The sequence below is a fragment of the Harmonia axyridis genome, chromosome 2 (assembly GCF_914767665.1).
Source record: "Harmonia axyridis chromosome 2, icHarAxyr1.1, whole genome shotgun sequence".
Classification (NCBI taxonomy): Eukaryota; Metazoa; Arthropoda; class Insecta; order Coleoptera; family Coccinellidae; genus Harmonia; species Harmonia axyridis.
Window position 1 is genome coordinate 52,005,986 of NC_059502.1, and position 14,316 is coordinate 52,020,301.

Here is a 14,316-nt window from a genome sequence, read left to right on the forward strand (position 1 = left end):
GCGCGCGGAAAGAAATAGCAGTTGATTTTTCCGCAAGCAAGTATTGAAGAATAAAATTAAATTCTGTCATGTCTCTATGCACCGAACGCCCAATTAACGTCAAGGATGACATAACTATGGTAACGACATGCAGAATTACGTCTGCCATTCATGTGTATAGGAATTAGGAATAATTAATCAAATCTTTTGAGTTTTAATTTATTTTAAGCGCTTGTACAAAAAATGTTGTTCTTTACTCTTGCGTGTGTTATTCCCTCACTCAAGGGGTTGTCCATTAATCACGTGAGGCTTGAAAGGGGGGGGAGGGGTTTGATAATAATCACGAAAATATCACAAGGGGGAGGGGGGGGGGTTGTAGTAAGATATCACGTGTATTTATTTTTTCGTCAAACGCGCGATTTTTAAACAAATATTAAGCGGCACGGCGCGGCGTGTAGTGACCTACACCTACATTAAATATATTCATGTACTAGTACAATGCATGTTTTTCCTATGATTACACTTTTCGTTTATTATTATTGTTATGGCAATCAAAAAAAAACTTGCAACCAGGTGTAGACATTTTTATTATGGTCCTTAATTTCAGGAGAAAGATTATAGTTTATACCTGTATTTGAATTAAGATAATATTCAGAAAATTTTAAGATTCGTTGTAGGTACTAAAAATACACGTGATGTTGAGAAGGGGGAGGGGGGGGTGGTCTTAAACCTCACTACGTATAACCAATGGGGGAGGGGGGTTTAAAAAATGCTAAAAAAAGATCACGTGATTAATGGACAACCTCCAACTGGCTTGACTGAACTCCGCTTCGCGTCGTTTCATGCGGGAAAGTACCATTTTCCGCACTTGTTAGGAAAAATAACTAAAAAGCAAGTTTTTAAACGGAGACTATGGACGGTGATATTTAAAATAAAGAGGGTGTTTCAAATTAAGTCGGCACCATTGCTAACTCCGTTACGATGTCGGTTGAATGGGCAAACTAGTAGCATTTCTAGTGGTTTTCTCGAAGCCGAAAACAAAAAAAATTTGACAGTTGCGTTGTCATAATATTTCATAAAATGATATTTTTTTCAATGGAACACCTTTTTTTTTCATGCATTTCGATTCGTAATAACATTCTCAACAACAAAGTTGGTTTGAATTTTTTTCGTAAAGGTGAAAATAAAACAGTTGTATTAATAGGAAATATTTATAACAAACGGATTTGATAAAGCGCTATAAAATGTTCAAAAAGACCGCCTTTTTGTTGAACACATATTTGGGCCCTTCTCTTGATACTTTTGATTCACAAAATGAATGCTACTATCGGAATGGCTTTAAGATGGTAATTATCGTTTTGTATATTAATATGTACCAAATAGCTAAGTGGTGTCGATTGAGTGGTGCTACATGATGATCACGGGTTTCACGAGTTCACATCCCAGCGCACTTTTTTCTTTTTACTGTCTTATTTTGCTATTATTAACAAAATATTGTCATTCGTATAAGTAGGTATACAAAAAATGGTTGTTTGGACAATCATGAGGTTTATTCGCCAAAACAAATAAATTTTTTGTACTAGTGAAAGAAATAAATATTTCAAAATAAGTCGCTCATTTTACACTTTAGGAAGAAAGATGATATGAGCTTTGTTGTTGAGAATGTTATTACGAATCGAAATGCATGAAAAAATATAGGGTGTTCCATCGAAAAAAAATATCATTTTATGAAATATTTCGACAACGCGACTGTCAATTTTTTGTTTGTTTTCGGCATCGAGAAGACCACTAAAAATGCTACTAGTTTGCCCATTTAACCGACATCGTAGCATCAATAATAACGGAGTTAGCAATGGTGCCGACCTAATTTGAAACACCCTGTATATCATGTTATCATGATATATTTTTAAATGAATTATTATAGGAATATATGTGGAAAATTAAAAAAAAACACTTTTTGGCCAGTAAAATCTTAGTAGATTTTGGTTTATCTCCTTCAAAACTAATGCGGTTATAGAATTTGATATCCAAATCCAACAATTATAAGCTGACAAATCTAATTCAGAATAATCAGTAGCTATACCACAAGTGATTGAATTCTCGCGATAAGGCTGTCGATTTTAAAAATAACGATACCGATTTGATGGAAATACCATCCACGAGCCGGCAGAATTATTCATATTTGTCGTTGAACTGTCAAATATACACATCTGAAAACACCGAACCTGACAGGCTAATCAGGATCCTGATTGATGCATTTGATAGTCATTGCTTTTGTATTTTTCTAGTATTAAATCAGGCGCTGCGAGAGTTATGAAATTATAATATGTTGGAATGTTTAGTACATACAAACAACATTATAGAATACGATATACAGGGTGGTTAATTAAGAATATCTGAATCTTAGATTCTAGATCTCAAAATATGACGATTCTGAGATACCTTGCGTTCAAAGTTTTAATATGAGTTTAGATTTCGCAATAATTTCATGTTTCCACAATTTCTATTTGAAAAATTACAGGAAATACTAGACGATACATGATATTTTTGCACGAGACACCAACACATTATTATACTAAGGCCCAGTTTCACCAAACAGCACTTGATCCCAGATTGATTAAACTCCGCTTGTTACTAAAGCAGGCTTAACAGTGTTTTCTGTTTCACCATGCATCAACCCGTCCGAAGATGATCGCGATTAACCAAATCGCGATTAAGTAGTCAAACCATTTGGCAACGTTGTGAACAAAAAGTTATATAGTGTTCTGTATCGTATTGGCAGTGATGACCACCATTGGCGCTAGGTGTCAGGTGTCATTCATTCATAATTCATAACATTTCAAATCATTTGTCATCTTGTAAACAAAAAACAAAGTTAATTTTTGCCGAAAATGTCGAGTGATGTGCTTCGAAATGTCGGAAACTTGCAGAAGTTAAAAAGAAATTATCCCATTTCACAAAATCACAAGTCAAGATTAAAGCATTTGGTGAAACTGGGCCTAACAGTTTCCATGTCGATGGAAGTGAGTTTGCTTTCGATTTTTAAATTTGGTCTCAAATGAAAGAATAGATTACAAAGAAAAAATTAATTCTCTTCCATAATTGCGAGGAAAGTAGGAGAAGACGCAAATGTGATTAGAAATAATCAACATCAAGGGTTTTTTGTTATTAATAGGTATTTTGAAGACAATGATGTGAGTAGTGGGTATTTTGAACATTTCCTTCGAAGTCTTTTATTTTTGTTCTTTAATTTGTTATTGTTCAATTAGAGAATCAATTTTTCATGAAATTAATATTCATTTATATTTTTAGAAGCAAATTACTCGATTACCGCCCTAGTTACATGAATTAAACAGGAGTACTTTTTCGTAGATTTCTACACTTTTCGATATATATTTTTAAAATTATTTTACTCATAGTTCAGCCGAAAAAAAAACTTGTTTGATTTACTAAACATAACCGAGTGCAAATAGTTGCCTCTTTTAGCAATTTTCGAATTAGAGTCTAAATTTGCGATCCTTATGCAAAAAACATAAAACTACCAATTTTCAATTGGAAGAAATAATAAGCTATTGTTTCAATCATTAGTAGTATTGCTGTGAATGTAAAGTTAGGTATCACAAAAAATGTTGTGAACTTTGACCTAATAAATGCTGATGAATTTTAGAATTTGTATGAAACACAGATGTTTTGAAAGGATGTTCCACAAGGTTTCCACAGACTTTTCTCACACCAGATTGAATCAAAAATCACTCGTCATGTTTTGTTATTACAAACATTGGCAAGTTTATTGCTTTAAATTTTGGGCCGCCATTAATATACAATAAATAACATTGTGATTATGAATATGAATGCTCTCTTAAAATTTCTAGTCCAAAAAACAGCAAAAATATATATGAAGAAATCTGCGACTGAGGCTCATCGAATACTGTCAAATACCTATGGTGAGGTTGCTATTAGTGAAAGAACGTGCCGAGAGTGGTTTCAACACTTCAAGAACAGTGATTTTGACGTCAAAGACCAGCATGGCGGTGGAAGAGAGGTTTTCGAAGGTGCAGAATTGAAGGCATTACTTGATCGAGACTGTCAAACGCAACAAGAAATGGCAGGATCATTGGTAGTGACGCAACAAGCCAGTTCAAAACGCCAGAATGGGAATGATTAAGAAACAAGGACATTGGGAGCCGTACGAATTGAAGCCGAGAGATGTTGAACGGCGTTTGTTTGCTTGTGAAGAGCTGCTTGTAAGGCGAAGACGCATCGCATTGTGACTGGAGAGGAAAAAATGGGTCATTACGATAATCCCAAGCGCAGAAAATCATGGGGATATCCCGACCATGCTTTCACGTCGACGGCCAAACCGAATATTCAAAGTTCCAACGTCATGCTCAGTATTTGGTGGCACCAGCTCGGCATAGTATATTATGAGTTGTTAAAACCGACTGAAACAATAACAGGTGATCGTTATCGAAGGCAACTAATGCATTTGAGCCGAGCATTGAAAGACAAACTGCCGCAATACAATCAGAGACATGATAATTTGATTTTACAGCATGTCAATGCTCGACCCCATGTTTCGAAAGTGGTCAAGACATTCTTGGAAACGTTGAAATGGGAAGTCCTACTCCCTTCTCCAGACGTTGCTTTCTCGGACTATCATTTGTTTCGATCATTGGCACACGGCCTGACTGACCAGCACTTCCAGTCTTATGAAGAAGTAAACAATTGAATCGAATCGTAAATCGCTTCAAAATATGAACAGTTTTTTCAACGCCAGCGATGGACAGTACTGACAGTACTTTGAATCATAAATGGATTATCGGTTTTTTACAATAAAGCCTCGATTATCGAAAAAAAAAACGGAACCAGAGTTGTACGCCTATGTATATATGTAGATAGAAAAAAGGTAAGTTGACAATTCCATAAAAATATATTCTGTAAGATCTATACAAATATGAAAAATTTTTTGATGTATAAGTTTATTTCTGAGGAAGTTTACATACATCATTCCTATTTCAAGGTCTTACTCATGAACAAATGGAATCTAGCTGGCTTCCCTTGCAACAGATAATATACAACGTACCTATACACTTATTCTCAAGATTACAGACTTTGCTAATATTGACTTTGGATGTGTAAATAATTTCCATTCAAAATAATGGCGTTTAAAACTATCAACAAACCGAAAATAATATTTATCGTTATAACTACAATTGCTTCTTGATGTTTCAAGTACACTTAAAATATATCAGATAAAGTAGATCACTGCAGGTTGACTGATGTTTGATTAGTAAAAGTACTCATTGCATTTTGGTTCGTTTTAATTTTTTAAAGATTATTATGATTTTTTTATTTTAGAGTCCTGAACGAGTTCCCAACCAAGGACCAAAACGTCGACTTAAATTCAACATGTCGGCTGTCGACATGTTGCTTGACCACTTAGCTTATTCTTCAGATCTAGCCCACAGTGATTACTAGCTTTTTGTAAAGGGTGTTTTTTTTAGAGCTATAGAACTTTAAATTGCAATAAAATAACGATGGATTATTCGTTTAACATGAATTTTATTTATCCGCAAGATAATCTTGTGGCATTACATTTTAAATATGATTTCTGGCATATGACCACCACGGCTGGCTCGGATGTAGTCCAATCTGGACGTCCAATTTCCGATGACCCTTTTCCAACATTTGTGGCCGTATATCGGCAATAACACGGCGAATGTTATCTTTCAAATGGTCAAGGGTTTGTGGCTTATCCGCATAGACCAATGACTTTACATAGCCCCACAGAAAGTAGTCTAGCGGTGTTAAATCACAAGATCTTGGAAGCCAATTCACAGGTCCAAAACGTGAAATTAGGCGGTCACCAAACGTGTCTTTCAATAAATCGATTGTGACACGAGCTGTGTGACATGTTGCGCCGTCTTGTTGGAACCACAGCTCCTGGACATCATGGTTGTTCAATTCAGGAATGAAAAAGTTAGTAATCATGGCCCTATACCGATCACCATTGACTGTAACGTTCTGGCCATCATCGTTTTTGAAGAAGTACGGACCAATGATTCCACCAGCCCATAAAGCGCACCAAACAGTCAGTTTTTCTGGATGTAACGGTGTTTCGACATTCACTTGAGGATTAGCTTCACTCCAAATGCGGCAGTTTTGTTTGTTGACGTAGCCATTCAATCAGAAGTGCGCTTCATCGCTAAACAAAATAAAATGGACGTAGTGCGCGATACGTATTCCGCACAGAACCATTATTTTCGAAATAAAATTGCACTATTTGCAAGCGTTGTTCAGGCGTGAGTCTATTAATGATGAATTGCCAAACCAAACTGAGAATAAATCACTTGACAGCTGTTAAATCGGTCGCCATCTTGAACAGTAATGCCAACTTACAGTTACATACCTCAAACAAAATACCCGTTAGATCTAAAAGAATGATCCAAGAAAAGAAACCTGGATTTAGAAGTGATAGGTTGAAGCCTTTTTCGAAAGCAAAAACGAAAGTTGAAGGTGTGTTGGGGTACATGTGTGTAACTCTAGAAAGTGGTTATATGTTGACGAATAAAGTCGAATTTTCACCGGTTTTTGCTGGTGAGCAGTGGCGACGCCAGCTTTCAAAAACAGGGGTGGCCAAGAGGGGATCGGATTTTTTTTTTTGGGGTCAAAGTAAAGCGAAACTATAGTTCTGCTAATCTTTAAGCCTTAGTATGTCAAATTTTAAGGGGGACCAGCAGAATTGCCCTCCTCTAGCGTCGCCACTACTGGTGAGGCCCGTAACTTATTGAATGAAGTGTTATGATATACTGATGTACGAGTTTATCGCCAAATCGATCGAAAATAATAACTCACATTTCTATATCATATGAGATTCTAGTTTCCTGTTCACTACACATAGTAGAGAACCCTTTCACTTCTGTGGATTCCTCACTTTCTGAATATTTATCGATCCAAAAATAAATACTTCCCACATTTTGTAGGTGGCACTTATTTTCCCGATAAGTCCTATCTTCGCTTCGCATGGACAGATACATATTGATGGCTCCAACTTTTAGCGTTAGTAAAATGAATTGTAATCGGATAAAATAGCAACTGTTTTAAATAAGATAAGCGCATGATTCATTGAGACATTCCATTCATATTTCAAACCGTGATAAAACCAGTGATAAAATGAATTTAGAGATTGCAGCGTGAAGATATGCGTTATAGTAACAAAAAAGTTTAAAACGATCATGTATCTAAGCATTAATTTTATGAACGTATCACTCGACCTATTATTGTCTTATCGGTTTTATTTTTAAGTGTACCCTCGTGTAGGCTTGGCATAATGAATGCAATTATAAACCAAACGAAGAAATGTCACTGTGGCAAAACTAAAACGAGGCTTAACGTTGATTTGTGAAGTGCTAACAGATTTTTTCTATCATCTCTAGTTTTTGATATACAGTTTCACTGATGTTAGTTCTGATACTAGCCAAAAAAAGGAAGGGGTAAATATGTATATCTTTAACGGCCAATCTAATTAGCAAAATATACAGGGTGTTTCGAATTAAGTCGGCACCATTACTAACTCCGTTATTATTGATGGTACGTTATCGGTTAAATGGGCAAACTAGTAGCATTTTTAGTGGTCTTCTCGATGCCGAAAACAAAAAAAAATTGACAGTCGCGTTGTCATAATATTTCATAAAATGATATTTTTATCAATGGAACACCCTATATTTTTTCATGCATTTCGATTCGTAATAACATTCTCAACAACAAAGCTCATTTGACTTTTTTTCGTAAAAGTGAAAATAAGACAGTTAGGATACATTTATAACAAACGGATTTGATGAAGCGCTATAAAATATCGAGTAAATGGTCAAAAACAGCTCCTTCTTGTTGAACACATATTTGAGCCCTTCTATTGACACTATTGATTCACAAAATGAATGCGGCTAGCGGAATGGCTTTAAGAAAGAAATTATCGTTTTGTCTATTAATATCAAATAGCTTAGTGGTGTCGATTGAGTGGTGCTACATGATGATCACGGGTTTCACGAGTTCACATCCCAGCGCACGTTTTTCTTTTTACTGACTTATTTTGCTATTATTAACAAAATATTGTCATTTATGTTTATTCGCCAAAACAAATAAATTTTTTGTACTAGTGAAAGAAATAAATATTTCAAAATAAGTAGCTCATTTTCCACTTTAGGAAGAAAGGTGATATGAGCTTTGTTGTTGCGAATGTTATTACGAATCGAAATGCATGAAAAAATATAGGGTGTTCCATTGAAAAAAATATCATTTTATGAAATATTTCGACAACGGTTCTGTCAATTTTTTGTTTGTTTTCGGCATCGAGAAGACCACTAAAAATGCTACTAGTTTGCCCATTTAACCGACATCGTAGCATCAATAATAACGGAGTTAGCAATGGTGCCGACTTAATTTGAAACACCCTGTATACCGCGAATTATGTATGGTTTTCCAATAATAGGTTTTTATATCAAAAAAGATTATATATTAAGAGAAATCACGTACCGCCATCTTGCTGAAAATAATCGTCGTCCACATCAATATATTCCAATTCCAACAATTAAAACATTGATCATAGTTTAATTCCCTAGATAGACCTTGGTTTTCGTCCACACAACGGGCTACAGAAGCAATATTCTCAGTTATTCTTGAGCAACGCACACGGTTTCGATTCCTCTTATAAGTAACTTTCCAATATTTTATAGTGCATTTAAACGATTTCAATTAGTTGTTGAAGCGTGTGTAGTTCCATTTTCAGTAATAGCGTTGTATTACTTGTCAAATGTCGAAAGATGACAGATAGCAGACTAATCAATATGAAACTTTTTATGGAAAAACCCTTAATTTGCAAATGCAAATAGTTCTGCTAACGTTATAAGGGTTTTTTCAACACTTCAACTCTCATATTCGGTCATAACGAATTCCTTAGGGTCTTGTACGAAAAAAATCATCCGTTATCCATTATTAATATTAATTCTCGTTCTCACAGCATTATTGATCGCCTGAGGATCGATGCGAGAAAATTATACGTTACACCGAGAAAGTTGTTTGAACTTTATCCTCACTCAAACAATAGGTAGCAGAAAACTTTGATAATGATTTCCACTCCAGAACATTCCAATAAATTGTTTACGCTCTACACATACATATATTACGTAAGACTTTCCTATTATCAATTGAACATATGAAATCTCATGAGAGATATGATGATACGTATACGAAATGTTAAATCAATTGACGACAATTGGGATTATTGAAGAATTTATTTCAATGGAACCGAGGACTTATGGCGTAGTTGATTTTGCATTTAATTCTCAAGGAGATCAGGAGAATCATCAGATATTCAACTTTCATTTTATGGAATATTAACTACTCATATTTTCAGGGTTTCTCAGCCAAAAGGAAAAGTCCTTGAAACTTTGGCATGCCCTGTGCGTTCTTATAGTTTAGTTCCTTTAATAGTTAACTTTTCAAATCGAGAATAGAGTATCGAATCCTTCAGAAATTGTCAGTTTGATATTGAAAATTTGATTTTTTTTTCAGATTTAGAGTCAAGGGAGGTTTTATTGCACCGTGACCTTATGGTCTATTGTGCCTCCCATCTCTTGTGTCTCTTGTCCAATGCATTTTTTGCGTTGGGTAGCAGTGGCAAGGAACTCATCGATTTCTGCTAGACTCATCCCCGGTTTCTGAAAGACTGATGAAATTTTTGTTCAACTAATACAACATTCAACTTAACAGCGATGTCAAATCCATTTGGGTTTCTGCTCAGACTAATAAATATAGATAGAGGGAGCATATGTCATTTTCAGTGCGCAAATTTTATCCCCAACATGAACTATAAAATTTGACATGATGCGCGGAAACGAAAACATATCAGTGATATGTCATTTCACTCCAGAAAGAACGAACTTCTTATGTCTCATAGTGAATCAACGTTTCATATCAACTCAATATACATTATTTCAATTTATATTGACATAAATACCTAAATATATCAGGAATTCAGAAAAAAAAAACTTCAAGCGCTAAACGACATGAAACAAACGATGACACTAGGAGAGCAAAAATTGCGAAACCTAGGTATACAGAAGGTAGATACAGAAAATAATAAATAATTTGCTTGTTATGAATTCGACAATTAGGAAAAATATCGGATTCCAAATATTGAAATTTGAAAATATTTTTTAATCGGGAACCACTCAAATAAATATATTTCATTCAATATAATATACGTTCATAATGATATATTGTGGATTTGAAAATATATTACAATCCGACAACGTAATCTAACCATGTTGGGACATGTAAAAATTGCGTATAGATACTCACTCCATCTATGTTTATAACTCTATGGGTTTCTGAAATGTTGTACAGTGTAAAAATAACTAATCTTTGATCATTTGGATTTGATATGAATTATCTAGATTAAATGATCGAAACCTTCAAAAAGAGTCCAAAAATTCTCCTCATTTTATAAATTTCCTTGGTTCAAATGCTTAATATCTATTTTGGTTAGGGAAGTTGGCATTGATGAGAAGGATATACATTCAAAAGTACAGGATCGTGATAATCATGCGATGAAAAATGAACTCTTCCTTCTCCTAAACGAAAGGTTCCGAATAGAATAAACATAAGAACATCACGAAGGAGAAAAATTGAGAACAATGAAGAAATAAAAAAGCTATCGTATAAAAGAAAACTGGAGCTTTTAACTTGAAAAGAAAAATTAAACTGCGTTCCAGAAACCCAAAATGACGCTTGACGTACAATTTACGTGTAATATTTGTAATCCCCAGGAGAGGTGTAGCAGAAAGAATATAACTCTGTAGATGCATTCAAAATTAGCATACCACATGATGAAAACTTCAAATTCGAAGACCTATACTGAATTTAAGTTGGATATATTGTTAGGGGAAGGTGCTATGAGAAAAAAAAACTTGAAGAGAATCAAACTTCAACACGCTGTATCTTGAAAACAAAGCGTTTGCGGATCCATTTCAAAGGACTTTTTTGATGATACAAGGAATCTGTCATTTTCGCTTATATCTCTCCAATTCAGGAACACCTGTGTAGTGTTTGTTCTTCATTCCAATGTTCGTTAAGGTTTAACCAATATCGAATTATTGGGCGATGAACTTATCAATTCTCCTCGAGGTTCTTCGAATTTCGTTCCTGTTGATAAAAAACATAGATAGGGAACAATTCGGGTTATACTGGAAATCACTTTGTTGTCATTGATTTTCAGCTTTTTGAGAATCGATTGAACTAATGAGTTTGATTAATAATTTAATCACAAAATGAGGTAGTTTATGAATTATTCGAAGAGCTTTTAATTGAACTTTCGTTAACGATATTGGAAAATCATCATTCTCTCTAGTAACCTAGTTTCCCACAAATTTCATATTTTCCCAACCTAACAATACTCTTGACTAACCTCGATTGGTAGATAATTCAACGAAGTATCAATTAAATGAAAGGTGCTATTTAGTAAATGATCTTGGGAGCTTAATCATATCAGAATTTTAAAATGTATTTCTTTCTTAATAAATTCAATTATTACGAAAATAAAACCAAACGTTTTATTTGGGGCGGCTAATGTGCGTTCATAGAGTGGATCAAATTTGACGTATATTTTTTCATGTTCTACGCAATTGAATTTAAGTGATTTTTCTCAATTCTCGTCTGGCCTTAAAATCAAAAAGGGAGTTTAACCTATACTTGTAAATAGGTATAGCCTCAATATTTGAGATTCGACTCACAAGATTGTTTAACACATTGAGATACTCCATTTATTTTAGCAATGGTGTGACGTCAGCGAATCGAAGGAAGATTCTACTGGTTTTTTGAGAATCAATGGTAGATTAATTATGATTCATTCAAACTCTTTATGTGAGATCTATGAGTATGGGTGATGGAAATAAAATCTAAAACAACCAAAACCAATTCTCATTACGAATGAAATAAAAACGCATTAGCAGAATAAGTACATCGGAACATAGCAAAGGGTAGACAACTAAAACTTTAGAAATTGCTGTCAAGGCTAATTTTCCCATATTCGATTTATTCTTCACAATATTTCTCATAGTTTTCTCACTTAGAATCTATGGTTGAATTTAATGTAGAACTCACACTATATAGTATTTAAGATACATCATGTTCAACGCTGTCTTATAACGGGTGTTTTTTCGAGGTATATAACTTTAAGTTGGCATTACTGTTCAAGATGGCGACCGATTTAACAGCTGTCAAGTGATTTATTCTCAGTTTGGTTTGGCAATTTATCATGAATAGACTCACGCCTGAACAACGCTTACAAATAATGCAATTTTATTTCGAAAATAATGGTTCTATGCGGAATACGTATCGCGTTTAGCGATCAAGCGCACTTCTGGTTGAATGGCTACGTCAGCGAACAAAACTGCCGCATTTGGAGTGAAGCTAATCCTCAAGTGTATGTCGAAACACTGTTACATCCAGAAAAACTGACTGTTTGTTGTTCATTATGAGCTGGTGGAATCATTGGTCCGTACTTCTTCAAAAACGATGATGGCCAAAACGTTACAGTCAATGGTGATCGGTATAAAGCCATGATTACTAACTTTATCATTCTTGAATTGAACAACCATGATGTCCAGGAGCTGTGGTTCCAACAAGACGGCGCAACATGTCACACAGCTCGTGGCACAATCGATTTATTGAAAGGCACGTTTAGTGACCGCCTAATTTCACGTTTTGGACCTGTGAATTGGCCTCCAAGATCTTGTGATTTAACACCGCTAGACTACTTTCTGTGGGGCTATGTAAAGTCATTGGTCTATGCGGGTAAGCCACAAACCCTTGACCATTTGGAAGACAACATTCGCCGTGTTATTGCCGATATACGGCCACAAATGTTGGAAAAAGTAATCAAAATTGGACGTCCAGATTGGACTACATCTGAGCCAGCCGTGGCGGTCATATGCCAGAAATCATATTTAAAATGTAATGCCACAAGATTATCTTGCGGATAAATAAAATTCATGTCAATCGAATAATCCATCGTTTTATTGCAATTTAAAGTTCTATAGCTCTAAAAAAAACACCCTTTAGGTATTCGTCTTCAAAAATTATTTTTGTTGATTGTTAGGTGAGTTAGCATTGTAATCATCTTGTATGAAGGGCTGATTGATCTATATGCTATATAATGGCATCAGTATACATAGGTTGGTTTGTAAAAAATTGAAAATTCATGGAAAAATCATCTTTCAGTTGTTAAATCATGGAAATCAATACTGTTGTTAGAGTCCATTACCATTGTGAATAAAGTTGAAGGATGTAAGTTGTCGATAAATGGAATGTTCAATGTTTTTTATCTCGACTCGCCTGGAATTTGCACAAAATAATTCACTAATCGATATCGGCTAGTTTAGTAATAAGTAATATAGTTAACATTCTTGGTCAATTGTACTTACACATCATCGGTGAAGGCCGCCTCTGGAATATCAACCTCTCCGTTTTTTTCGGTAACATCGTTATTGTTCGTACTATCCGAGTTGACGACAAGATCGGTCATTTTTCGAAAAAACTCGCACTAATATTCACTCACGCATACAAAACTACATAAACATTTCCACGACGACCTAACCGAAACTGACATCAGATAATGGTTTCAACTCGACGATCAGCAGGGTGAAAACAGGAAATCCTTTGGGTGATAAGCTCTGCTATTTTTTCCTTTCAATAAATAGCGCTAGAATTCGCTGAAAATCTACCAATAATGTCGAAATCAGAAACATGGAATGGTCTCAAGAACTACGGTATTAATACTTATGTATACATATTTGGTAAATTTTTTTTATACTGTTCAGTATAATATACAGGGTGACCCATATAAAAAAGTAGGTGCAATCGAATATTTGCTTGAATTTTCCCGAAAAATTGGTTACCGGTTAATTTCAAATGTTAGTATTATTTTTTGTAGACTTTTATGCCCTTGATGAGAAAAGGTGATCAGAAGACTCTGGTCAACGCTGGTTCCCAAGTTATAGGGGTTCAAAGTAAACATAGCGATAAAAGATTATCGAAATTTATCATAACTTTTGAATCCGGGAAGATATTTGAATAGTTTTTTTTTGCTACTTTGCAGCTAGAAGAGTAATTATTCATTGATCGCCAAGGCTTTTTTCCAATTTTTGATGGGTATTTATCGTTTTTACTTATGAATTACATGACTAGAAGGAAAACGTTTCTGCTTAGCTGCTTAGCACATGCAATGTTTTATTTTCATTATCTATTCGTTTATTATTTCGCTCTTTTCATTGGAATATT

General features: G+C 34.7%; 1 protein-coding gene across 9 annotated transcripts in view; it reads right to left on the reverse strand.

The window, feature by feature from the left end:
• Positions 1-14,316, reverse strand: part of LOC123672277 (phosphatidylcholine:ceramide cholinephosphotransferase 2-like) — a 93,984-nt gene that overhangs the window by 29,370 nt on the left and 50,298 nt on the right. For 3 of the 9 annotated variants that reach the window (XM_045606329.1, XM_045606328.1, XM_045606327.1), the window contains exon 2: positions 13,461-13,756. The exons of 5 other annotated variants lie outside the window; for them this stretch is intronic. In XM_045606329.1, coding sequence (XP_045462285.1) covers positions 13,461-13,561 — 101 coding nt within the window. In that variant the 5' untranslated portion in view covers positions 13,562-13,756. Of the gene's footprint in view, positions 1-6,834; positions 7,032-13,460; positions 13,757-14,316 lie in introns of those variants that run through there. One more of the 9 variants, XM_045606326.1, reaches the window with a different exon arrangement.